The sequence below is a fragment of the Urocitellus parryii genome, chromosome 4, assembly GCF_045843805.1.
Source record: "Urocitellus parryii isolate mUroPar1 chromosome 4, mUroPar1.hap1, whole genome shotgun sequence".
In the NCBI taxonomy this organism is placed as follows: Eukaryota; Metazoa; Chordata; class Mammalia; order Rodentia; family Sciuridae; genus Urocitellus; species Urocitellus parryii.
The window spans coordinates 126,756,774-126,770,122 of NC_135534.1; the positions used below are offsets into that span (position 1 = coordinate 126,756,774).

At 39.9% G+C, this 13,349-nt stretch overlaps 1 protein-coding gene across 1 annotated transcript in view; it reads left to right on the plus strand.

Moving 5' to 3' along the window:
- Golm1 (golgi membrane protein 1) overlaps positions 1-13,349 on the plus strand; it is an 81,140-nt gene that overhangs the window by 45,426 nt on the left and 22,365 nt on the right. The window contains exons 4-5 of the mRNA XM_026404457.2: positions 7,763-7,817; positions 10,103-10,205. Coding sequence (XP_026260242.1) covers positions 7,763-7,817; positions 10,103-10,205 — 158 coding nt within the window. The remainder of the gene's footprint in view (positions 1-7,762; positions 7,818-10,102; positions 10,206-13,349) is intronic.

Here is a 13,349-nt window from a genome sequence, read left to right on the forward strand (position 1 = left end):
GGGAAATGGATGGCATTAGAGCAGATTATGCTAAGTGAAGCTAGTCAATCTTTAAAAAACAAATACCAAATGACTCCTTTGATATAAGGGGTGTAAACAAGGACAGGGTAGGGAAGAAGAGCTTGAGAAGAATATTTACAGTAAACAGGGATGAGAGGTGGGAGGGAAAGGGAGTGAGAAGGGAAATTGCATGGAAATGGAAGGCGATCCTCAGGGTTATACAAAATGTCATATAAGAGGTAAGGAGGGGTAAGTCAAGAGAATACAAATGGAAGACATGATTTACAGTAGAAGGGGTAGAGAGAGAAAAGGGGAGGGGAGGGGAGGGGAGGGGAGGGGGGATAGTAGACAATAGGACAGACAGCAGAATACATCAGACACTAGAAAGGCAATATGTCAATCAATGGAAGGGTAACTAATGTGATACAGCAATTTGTATACGGGGTAAAAGCGGGAGTTCATAATCCACTTGAATCAAACCGTGTAATATGATGTATTAAGAACTATGTAATGTTATGAACGACCAATAAAAAAAAAAAAACAAAGATATGGCACGTACCTTTGCTAATCAGTGACTGTGCTGTTGTATTTATTATACTTTTAAACATTTTCTTAATGTACTGCTTCTATTTATAAAAATAAGTTTACTATAAACACTGTGCCTAGGACATCAGCAGCCCCATATATCTTGGGTTTATAAATGTGTCTCAGTTGTGTCAAGAGCCTCTTCAAAGCCGGACGAGGTGAGGTAGAGCATGCCTGTAATCCCAGGGACTCAGAAGGATGAGCCAGGAGTATCACAGATTCTAGGTCAGAAGGGCTGGGGGTATAGCTCAGTGATACTGTACTTGCCTAGTATGTGTGAGGGCACCTTGGGTTCAATCCCCAGCACCTCCAACAACAACAAAACAAAAGAAAGAAAGGGTCCCTATCCAGGGGTTAACCTGGACCATGTAGGTGTGTGAGCACCCTCTAGAATGCTTGTGCAGTGGTAAATTACTTAGGGTGCATCTTTCAGGATGTATTCCCTTCATTAGTGACACATGACTGTGTCTCCAAAAGGTGGAAGTTTCTCTGTCTCATAGTACCATTATCATACCAAACACACAATAATTCTTTAATATAAAATACTTGGTGGTTTTCTATATTTGTGTATACTTAATCACAAAAGTTAATTATGTCAGCTCTAGGGTTTTGTGGCCTGGACTGGCGATTTTACTGCCATTGTTTAATGGGAACATGCATTCAGTGATCCCTTTCGTTCAGAAGGATGGCAATCATGAAATATTTGAGAGTCAGTGCTTGCTTTGTTGGTGTGAGCGACTGGGCCTCCCTCTGTGGCTTTCCCCCCCAACATTCTTTTTCCCCAGGTGTACTGTTGTGTCCCTACAAACAGGTGGCTATTGAGCACTTAAAATGTTCCAGTTGAGATGTAAAATATGATAGCTCAAACATGAATTATGAAAAATGTGAACTTTCACTAATAATTTTAATGTAGATTACATCTTGAAATGATAATTTGGGTGTATTAGGATGGATAATATTAATGTTGCCTACTTACTTTTTTAATTGGAATAAAATTAAAATTTGCTATTTTTAACCATTTAAAAAATATATTATGTAATTCAGTTGTTTTTGCTATATTCAGTGTTGTGCAATCATCACCACTATCTTGTTCTAGAATATTTTCCTCATTCCCAAAAGAAACATGTACCCCAGTAAGCCAGGCACAATGATGCATGACTGTAATCCCTGTGGCTCGGGAGGCTGAGATAGGAGAATCACAAGTTCAAGGCTAGCCTTAGCAACTTTTCGAGGTCTTAATGTTACTGTCTAGGGGTGCTGGGTTGGTTGTCTCTGTTCAGCATAGACTTGAAGAACAGGACAAAAAGATAGCAAGCAAGAAGTAGGTTTACTACTAAGGCCACAAAGATAGACTTCTCTGAAGAGAAGTGGCTCCAGAGCTGGGATCTGGTGGGGGAGTTTGGGCTTGTTCTTCTTATCGTCTCTGGAATTTCCTCCTTTCCTTATCTCTTCCCCTGTCCATGTTCTCCTCACTATTATTGATGTGTCCACGTGTCTGTTTTAATTTCCTATTGGATCCTCTGCTTAGGAGCATGAGCATCTGTCTGATTGGGTTCCCTGCTTGTGTCCACGAGTGCTTTGGTCAAGCAGGAAATTGACCTCATTAGAAGATCCTCTCTGTGCTCCTTTGTTCTGGCCCTGTTCCCAACCTTCTCACTCACCATCTTGCCCTGAGTGTCTAAGCCCTTGTATATCTCCTTCACCTAGCAACTTAATGAGAACCTGTTTCAAAATAAGAAATAAAGAAAGGGGATGTGACTCAGTGGTTAAGTGCTCCTGAGTTCACTCCCCAGCACCAGGAAAAAAAAAAAAAAAAAAAAAAAAGAAAAAGAAAGAAGAAGAAGAAGAAAAGAAAAAAAATATATACTCAGTAAGCTCTCAGTCCCCATTCTCTCTCCCCCAGCTCCTGGCAACCACTAATGTCCTTCCTGTCTCTCTGGATTTGCCTGTTTTGTATAGATATCCATAAAACTGTACAATAAGTGGCATTTTGTGTCTGACTTCTTTCACTTTGCATAATGTTTCCAAGGTAATTCCTTTTTATGTCTGAATAATATGCCATTGTATATGTTTTTCATTATGTATTTAATATACTTCCATATATTTACTGTTTACCCATTCATCTGTTGATGGACATTTGAGTTGTTTCTGCTTTTTGGAGATAGTAATTTTGCTGTGAGCATTTGTGGATGGGTTTTGTGTGGAGAAACGTTTTCATTCCTCATGGGTAAACACCTAGGAATGGAATTGTTGGGTCTCATGATAACTCCATGTTTATTTTGGAGGAATTAACAAACTTTAAAGTGGACAGTATTTTGTATTCTCATCATCTGTCTATGAGGGTTCCTGTTTATCTCAGTTTTTTCACATTCTTGTTAGTACTTGCAAGTTTTGTTTTTTAAAAATGTATAGCCCGTACAGTTGGCATAAGTGGTATCTTTCATGTACTTTTCAGCTGTTTATGTCTTCTCGGAGAAATATCTGTTCAAATTCTTTGCCCCAGCCTGCTAGACTACTAGAGGGTATTGTGTGTGTGTGGGGGGGGGTACTGGGAATTGAATGCAGCTTGTCTTCGAGTACTAGGCAAGTACTCCACAACTGAGCTATACCCCTGGTCCAGACAATAGAAAATTTAAATTTCCATTTGTGTCTGACATTTTATTTCTATATATAACACTGCTCTAAGAGATTTTGATACTGGTAGTGGTAAAAAGAAGACTCTAATGAATGCTTCAGTCTTCCCTTCATTTTTATGTAATTCACATGTCACTAAAATTAACTTGCTTTTTAAGATTAGTCTCCCTCAGGCTGTAATAAGAATTTCATTACAAAGAATTTATGCAGGCATCTGATTGCCCTGAGTTGGCACGGGTTAGCTAGGATGGAGTCTTAATATTAAGATGGGCCCTACCTTGAAAGTATGTTGATTATTTTATTGAACCAAACAGTAGCAAAACTTAACTCTTCCTTATGTGATGATCATCATGCTTCCAGGTGAGCTTTTTGAAAGTTAGACATCCCCTCCATTGGACATTGAATCCAGGGGTGCTTTACCGCTAAGCTACATCTCTAACCCTTTTTTAAATTTTGAGATAGGGTCTCACTAAGTTGCTAAGGATCTAGCTAAATTGCTCAGGCTGGCCTGAACTTGTGAACCTACTGCCTCAGCCTGAGTAGCAGAAGTTAGTGTTTTTTAAAATAAGCCATTTACATCTTGTTGAGCTTTCAAAATGTGATAATATAGATTTGTTGCTTTGAAATTTTACTATGAAACATTGGGCTTATTTTTCTAGGACTCGAATGCAGAAATAGTTTGGTCAAATATATTTGTTTCCCAGTTTAGAATGATTATACTAAATCTGTTTGTGGATTATACATCCTAATGTCTTCCAGTTCAGTTTCCAGTCATTTCAGGTGTCACTACCTGCCTCCTTGTATATGTCTTTGTGTCATCAGGGAACAGTTTGCAACACTCCCAAACTGCACCAAAATGTGAAGAACAGCCTGATCAGAGTAGAGCATAGTAAGTCATTTAAGAATACTGTTGAATGTAGGTGTTTTTTTCTTCTATATATCTAGAACCCCCAAAGAAGATAGGAAGCATTTTCATATTTTCCTCAAAAAATGGTTCAACAAGATTTTATATAAATCTAAAACTGTGTATAAAAGATCTTTATGCATTTTATGATCCCCTTTTCCTTAAACGGAGGCTGTATTTTGTTCTTGCGTAAGTAAGTAGGTGGGGGAAGGTAAAATATTTTTTTGTGAAAGTCAAGTCACATGGAAGTAGAAATATCTCTATTTCAAATTGCAGCAGTTACTAAACCCTCAAATTATTGCAAATTCAGTCTAATACAGGCTTTCTTGAGTAGAGGCTAAGGTGAACAGGTGGAAAAGAAACAAGTAAAATTGCCATGATTTTTATAGAAATGATTTATTCAGAAGAAACAAATTTGGAGATAATCAGCATATAATCACTTAAATCTTTTTTTTTTTTTAAAGAGAGAGAGAGAGAGAGAGTTTTTAATATTTATTTTTTTTTAGTTTTCGGTGGACACAACATCTTTGTTTGTATGTGGTGCTGAGGATCGAACCCGGGCCGCATGCATACCAGGCGAGTGCTCTACTGCTTGAGCCACATCCCCAGCCCTAAATCTTTTTTTTTTCTGTTTTGTTTTAGCACTACTATTCAGAAGCAAGGCATTTAAGTGTATGGGTCAGTAATGTGAAGTTAATTTACATTTTTGTACAGTGACTCTCTAGATTTGAATTTGCACCAGTGACACTTTAACCCACTAAACACTAATTCTTCCTCTCCTGAGGCCCTGGGGAACCAACTATTATGTTGTTTTTATGATTTTTTGACTACAAGTGAAAACTATGTAATATTTTTCTTTGGTGACTGGCTTATTATTTTAGTTATCCCAATATCTTTTGAGGTTCATCTATGTTGTAGCATGTGTCAGAAATTCCTTATTTTTTAAAGGCAGCATAATATTCTGTTGTGAGTGTTGTTTATCTCTTCATCCATGAATGGCCATTTAAGTTGCTTTTATGTATAACTCTAATGAATGTGGGAATGCAGCTGTCTCTTGGGGGATCTGCTTTGAATTTTTTTGTATATATACCTTTAGGTGGGGTTAGAGGATCCTAGGGTAATCTTTTGTCTTTTCAATTGAACATTTGCAAGCTTTTTCCAAGAATAGGAGTTTCCAGGTGTGTAAATTGGATTCCCACTGAGGGTCTCTCATCCCTTCCTGTTTTCTACCCTCTCCCAGGTAGAATAAATGTCCGTCTGCAAAACTCTCCCTGATGAATTTTATTATTGGTTATCAGGACTTCCCTTCTGTTGCCCAGAAAATGTCCCATGTCTTGTGATATCTCAAACACCAGATTTGTTTGGCAAGGTTGCATCCCTGGGTGCACATCCCTATATTCATAAACATCTGGAGTAAAACTGTGGTTTCCAATAACCTCACCTCTGTCTAGGCCTAAGAAAGCATGAAGGCTGCACAGAAAGGTCCAGAGCAAACAAGAGGAGGGGCTGGCAAGTTTGTCCTCTTCACTAGTAATCAGGATGGGGCACAAATGTATCCCCATGTTTTGGCACCATGTTGATGAGTTTGGCAAACTGGTTGATGACATGGTAAGATGTGTGCTTGTCCAGTCAAGCACACATATGTACTATGTGTGTTCACAAAGTGACCCTTGTTGTTTGATGAACTCTGATATTTCATATTCATATGAATATTTTCATATTCCTCTGTTTTCAAGTTTTTGCTTGATTTTTAGCATGGGGTGCTATGATATTCAAGGTTCTCCAAAGAGACTGAACAAATACATTCGAAAAAAGGATTTATTAGGAGAATTGGCTCATCTGATTATGCAGGCTGAGAAGTCCCTTGACAGTCGCAGGAGACCCTGGAATGTTGGTAGTGTGGCTCAGTCCCAAGTCTGAAGACTCCATAACCAGGGAGATATAATTCTCAGTGGTATAATTCTCAGTCCAAGGCTAAAGGTCCAAGAACCCAGGAGCTTCTGGAGTAGGTTCTGGAGTCCCAAGACCAGAGAGCCTGGAGTTTTAATGTCCCAGCTGTGTCTCAGGAGGAATGTCTACTGCAGAAGAGAGAGAAGTCCTTTTCTCTACTTGTTTTCTTCTCTCTGGGCCCCAGGGGATTGGATGGTGCTCACTCACTTTTTTTTTTATTATTATTGATTGTTCAAAATATTACAGAGCTCATGATATATCATCTTTCATACATTTGACTCAATTGGGTTTTGAACTCCCTTTTTTACCCCAAATACAGATTGCAGAATCACATCTGTTACATACTCACATTTTTACATAATGGCATATTAGTGACTGTTGTATTCTGCTACCTTTCCTATCCCCTACTATCCCCACTCCCCTCCCCTCCCCTCCCCTCCCATCTTCCCTCTCTACCTCCTTTGCTGTTGTTTGGTTTTTCCCCCCCCCTCCCCCTTGCCCCTCATAAGGTGCTCACTCACTTTGAGGGCAGATATTGTCCACTGTTACTGACTTTCATGCCAATGACCCCTGGAAACACTCTCACAGACACACCCATAAGTCATGCTCTACCACTTCTCTAGGCATTCCTTAATCCAGTCAAGTCGATGCCTAAAATTAAGTGCCACAGGTTCCGTCCATTAAATTGCTGCCCTAGCAATTTGGCAGGTAGTGTAAAGAGCTTGCTCTCTGGAGCATACCTGCTGGGGCTGGACTTTACTTCTCCACAGGCATCTGACCTTGAGTCACTTAAGCAAGCTGTGACTTAGTTTTCTGTGCCCTGAAATGAGATCATACACTGCCCACTTCATACAGCTATTAGGAAGAGTGAGTACTAGGTGCAGTGGTAATCCCAGCAGCTGGGGAGGCTAAAGCAGGAGGATTGCAAGTTCGAGGCTAACCTCAGCAACTTATTGAGGCCCTGTCTCAAAATAAAAATTAAAAAGCACTGGAGTTATAGCTCAGTGGTAAAGCAACCCCAGGTTCATTTTCCAGTACAAAAAAAGTAAGTGAGCAAATAGATAAATATGCGTTACTTAGAAGAGCAGCTGATATAAAATGATTCTTCCTGAATATGGGCCAGTTGTTAAACTAGTAACTCAACACTAGTATTTATTTTCCTTTCTATTTATTATTATCACGTGGGATTCCAGGTTGCTTCTTCCCTGCTTTGTTGACTTCCCCCACTTGGTGAAACATTCTATCCCCCCAGGGGAAAGAGTGGCCTCCTAGTGAACACCATTGGATCCCCTGTTCTTCTTTCTCTTAGCCAGCCTGGGATTCAGACTTTGATTTGTGAACAATGAATTGACTTCCCTAGTTTCTCCCAGAGGACTTGTGGTATGGGCTGGGGGAGAAGCTATGCCAGCCTGCGAAGTGGTGTTCTGTTCTGGAGTTGGAATGGAGCTAAAGTTCTGAGCAGTCTTTCCTCCATTCCAGGTTGGTGGTTGGAAAGCAAATCTCTAAACAGGCAGGTTCCTTTTCAGCTGCAGACATGAGGTAATGCAGCCAGAGCCAAAGGAACCGTTCCCCGGACAGCTGCTTTTGGCTGGGAGGGGGCTGCTCTTTCCCCCTTTTCCAGCAGGTATGTCTTATGAAGCCTAAGTTGTTAGGTTGTGGTGCTTCATTTTGTGCTTGTTTTCCTTGCAGGCTGTTTTGGTGAATAATATCACCACAGGTGAGAAGCTCATCAGAGACCTGCAAGGTAAGCTCCACTCCCCTCCTGTGCCAGCATGGGCTCCTAAAAACTCACCTTTCCTCAGGGTTCAGGTGGCTCTCCTAATGGGAACCTCATGGTGGGTTGTGGTATGAATAATTGAGCAATCTTTATTCTTTTTGCCTATCTATATTTCCTTAACAGGTTTTTCCTTTTTAAAATATTACTGAATGTATTACAAACTACTGAATAGAAGAATTCAGACTCTGATTTATAAATATGTTAAATATTGGGCTGGGAAATAGTCAGTGATAGAGCACTTGCTTAGCATGAGCAAGGCCCTGGTTTGTATCCCTAGAAAAGAGATGATTCAGGTCAAGCATCCCTAATATGAAAACGTGGAAACCAAAAAATTCCCCCAAATCTGAAACTTTTTGAGTGCCATTATGGTGCTAAAAATAGAAAATCCCACACCTGACTTCAAGCAATGGGTCACAAAGTGCACAAAATTATTAAATATGTTCTATAAAATTACCCTTGGACAATGTATATAAACAGAGTTGTACATGAACCATACATGATTTCATGTTTAGACTTAGGTCTCATCCCCAAGATATTTCACAGTATATTGGAAATATTCCAAAATCTGAAAAAAAAATCTGAAACCCAAAACATTGCTTGTTCTAACCATTTCTGATAAGGAATCCTCAACCTGTATATGTGAGATGTGTATGATGTGTGTGTGTGTGTGTGTGTGCACGCGCGTGCATGTGTGTGTATACAGATATACACACACACATATATATAAATATCACACACACATATATATACATGTGTTATATACATATACATATGTATATGGTTGGTTTTACATACATGAGAGATATATATATGTACACATGTATACACACAATGCATATATATACTTATTCTATACATGTATATGTATATGCATGACTTATTTAATAAGATTACCCTGAATTTAGATTGCCTTCATGAAGTTTATAAAAATACAGGCTTACACCACTGGGCCCAGAGGCCAGTGATATAAGCCTGTATTCTCAGTGACTTGGGAGCCTGAGGTAGGAGGATCCCAGTTTGAGGCCAGCCTGGGCAACTTAGCAAGACCTTGTTTCAAAATAAAAAAAAGGCTGGAGATGTAACTTCATGATAAAGCACCCTTGGGTTCAATCCTTAGTACCATAAAAAAAGAAGGAAAAAAATGTCCACCCCAATTTAATTTACTTTTTTGCTGCTGATTTATTTAGCAGCTCAGGATTAGTTCATTGTCCTGCATATGGTTCAGTTATAAGAATCTCTTCCTTTAAGTTAGGTTTAATAAAACAGTTTTTATATAATAAAGTTTATTCTTTGTATAGTTTCATGCAGTTAATAAGTGCTTAGTCTCACAGACCACTGCTGCTGACAGCACATAGCACCGGTCTGTCTGGGCTGACCACTTTGGCCCCCCAACCCAACCTCCTTCCAAAACCCCTCTGTCATCTGTTCCAGATCAGGCTGTTCTGTAAGTATATACTTTTGAGATTGGTCCATGTTGTGGGTATCAGTAGTTCCTGGAATCCTTCAGTTTTATTTAATTTTATTTCCCCACAGCACATTCGGTGACTCCTTTGTAACTGTTTTTCCTTTCACCCTGACTGGGCCGTCTGTTGGCTACTGCTCTTCTCTACAGAGTTTTTCTGAGCTGAGTGATCAGATCAGACGGAGCTTTTTCTGAGCCAAGTGATCGGATCAGTGGGATGGGGCCAGTGAATTTCCTCAAAGAAAGCTGCAATTTCTCTGGTTAGAGGGTTGGGTGGTTAAATAACCACAGGACCTTGGAGAATAGCTTGGCTGTGAATATGTGACGAGAAGGATGTTGGCGAGTAGCCAGGGGCAGGGTGTCCAGGGGTAGCTGCTTATCACAACAAACATGGAGACCAGTGTTTTACAAATTGAAGGATACTCTTCCAGGGGTGTGGGACAGTGGTGTGTGTGACCTTTTGGAAAACTCTGGACTTCTGCAGTCTTAAGAAAAAAATAGGCAAATAGAGGCTACCAACACATTTTAAGAATTGAAGGTAAAAAAAAGGAAATTTAACAGACATTTGAAAAAGAACCAAGATGCAAGTTCCTGTGGGACTGATGACCTTCTGAGGCTGTCTATGACTGGGTGTGGTGACCGCAGGGGAAGGGCTGTTCTCCAGCTTTCTCTGTCCCTCCTTATTCCCTTTGTGTTACTGCCCTTGTGTTCTGACATGTGTGGTTGCTTTGTGTTTTGGCTGAGCAGCATGACAGCCATGCAAGTGATCTGTGTTCTCCTTTTGGCTTAGACCAATTAAAGGCCCTGCAGAGGAATTACGGCAAGCTGCAGCAGGATGTGCTCCAATTTCAGAAGAACCAGACCAACCTGGAGCGGAAGTTCTCCTATGACCTGTAAGTATTTTAGAATTAAGTGTCCACTCCCTGGAAGGCCACACCTAGGTGTTTTAAGGCAAAGGACAGTCCAGCATGCTCATTCTTCCTGTTATGGAGTTTTTATGTTCTAGGGCTCTATGAAAAAGGCATAGTTCCTTTTGGGCTTCATGTTCTTTAAAAATTATTGTGCATTTTATTTTTTAAGTGTTAGCAGTGCTTCAGAAGCTATGGAGTAAGCACTGGGTAGAGTGGTGCATGCCTGTATTCCCAGCAACTCATGAAGCTAAGGCAGGAGAATTGGCAAGTTAAAGGCCAGCCTCTGCAATTTAGTGAGACCTCATCTCAAAATGAAAAACATAAAGGACTGAGAATGTAGCTCTAGAGTGTTTCTGGGTACACTCGCTCATATCCCCCCTCCCAAAAAAACCCAAACCATGGGGTTTCAGCCAGCAAGGATTCATAAGATAAAATAAATAAGAAAGGTGGATATATACACACACAAGAGACATAGCAATTCTCAGCAGGAAATGAATTGTTTAAAACCATAAACCATAAAACAATGTAACCTAAGGTTCTGTAAAGTGCAGGTGGTACTGGTTAAGAAACTACTTTAAAAAATGTATTTCAAGAGTTCTCAGATGTGAGCTAAATCAAACTCATAAACTTAAGATATTCTAGCACAGTACCATTGTGGATACATTGTTTTCTTGAGGCTTTTCAGTGTTTTTCCAAATTTTTGCAGCAAGAATGGAGTACTTACATGATGAAGGTAATAAACTTAAAAAGTGGGCTAAACCCATTGGGAAGAGTAAAAACCAATTTACAAGGTAGAGAATAAAATTGTTATTCATTTTTTCAACTTTTTTCCCTCATAAAAGCAATATAACAGAAGTATAGGAATTCAAAGAGAACCTAACTTCTTATGACTGCTCTTTCCCCTTTGACTGACTTCTCAGTCATATGAGAAGTCATATGATTTAAAAAAAATGGTAGCCATAAAAATTTTAACATTTGTACTTGTTTGCATATATGAAATTTTAACATTTGTACTTGTTTTTTTTTTTAAGAGAGAGAGAGAGAGAATTTTTTAAATATTTATTTTTTTTAGTTTTTGGCGGATACAACAATTTTTGTTTGTATGTGGTGCTGAGGATCGAACCTGGGCCGCACGCATGCCAGGCGAGCGTGCTACCGCTTGAGCCACATCCCCAGCCCCGTACTTGTTTTATATATAAAATCCACATAGTGTTTCTTCATTTAAAAATTATTTTTTATTTTTTCCTCATACAAGACACTTACCTGTAGCGTTAGTTTGTCACTAAGTATAAATTTCCAGATGGATTTCTGAAAGGATTTTGCAACTGTCAGTCACTAACAGTGTAGGAGAATAAATTGCCTCACACTCATTGTCCTCCTGGGGATGCCCATGTTCTTCAACATTGTTCATGCACCTTCATTTTTACCACATCACTTTAAAACTGAATAACCATTAAAAACATGAAGCTCCCAAAACAATCACATGCTACTTAACAATGTAATAAGTTCTGAAGGATGCACAGTTAGGTGATTCGTCCTACGAAAATCAGAGTGTACTTCACAAACTGAGATGGCTCTGATGTCAGTAGGCCATATAATGTTATGGGACTACTGTTGTGTATGCAATTTCTTGTTGACCAAAACGTGTGGCACATGACCTACCTAGCTGTGTAGAGGACATGAGCAAATAGTCAAAGGGGAGCAGAATTACAAAGTATACATGTGGAACCTTATTCAGCTGTGTCAGTGGTTCTGTCTCTCCCCACTTCCCTCCCACTTTGGTAGTACTGAAGATCGAACCCAGGGTCTTTGCATGCTAGGTATGGACTCTACCACTTAGCTACATCCACAGCACTAGTGGTTCCCAAGTGGAGGACATTTTTGACCCTAGGAGAACTTTGTAGACTGAGGACATTTTTGTCACAACTTGGGAGTATACTCTTGTCATCTAGTGGGTGGACACCAGAGATGCTGTCAAACATCCTATAGTACACAAGATAGCTTCCCAAAGTGAAGTTTTAATTTGGCCCAAAATGTCTATAGTGCCAAGGTTGAGAAACCATGAGTTAGTCTGATAATCAAAGAATTGCATTTAATAAAAATAAAGTATCCCAGTCTTATTATTATTCATCCTTAAAAGGCACCTTAATGTAGGGAGCAGTGGCACGCACCTATGTAATCTCAGCAACATGTGAGGCTGAGAGGCAGGAGGATCATGAGTTCAAAGCCAGCTTCAGCAACTTATTGAATCCCTAAGCAACTTAATGTAAGACCCTGTCTCTAAATGAAAAATAGAAATGGTTGGGGATGTGGTTCGGTGGTTTGGTGCAATCCCTGGTCCACCTCCCCACCCCCGCCCTCAAAAAGACAATGCTGATGGGTGGTGGAGTGGTGCACTCCTGTTCTCCCAAAGATTCAGGAGGATGAAGCAGGAACATGGCAAGTTCAAGGCCATCCTAGGCAACTTAGTGAAACTCTGCCTCAAAATAAGTGTTTTAAAAAGGCTGGGGATATAGCTTAGTGGTAGAGTACCCCTGGGTCCCTAGGACCATAGAAAACAAAACAACCTCCCCTCCAAAAGAAACATATTAATGCTGATATTTCCCTTCTGCTGATTGAAATGTGCAAAGCCACTAATGGACTCACTTGATAAATGTTAACCCAGGAGATTTGGACCTAGTTGGAACTCTGTTCCCCTGCAGGCAGTGGTGGTCTCTGCTAAGCTAGATTGATTTATGTCCATGAATGTACTCTTTCTTTTCTGATAGAGGTTGGTAGCTTAGGCTGAAAGCTCTTTCTGGCTAATGTGTCTGTTTCACCCAAGGCCCTGTGCCAGATACGGGAAGCTGTCTGAGGAAGCTATCATGGAATGTTTAGAGGCTTAGAAAGAGCTAGTCATCTTTAATTCTCTTTAATTTTTTTGACAATTGGAGAAAAGATGTGGACATCTTGTTAAAAAGTTTACCAATGGATATATATACAAAATTGTGCTCAATTTGTAGGATTCACAGGTTCCTGAAGCACACCCTTCTTTAAGTCATATTGTCTGGTCTAATCCTTGTATAGAAGGCAGTGAGAACCCAAAAGCTGGTGGATAGGCCAGGCTTCTTGATGGCACAGGGAGTT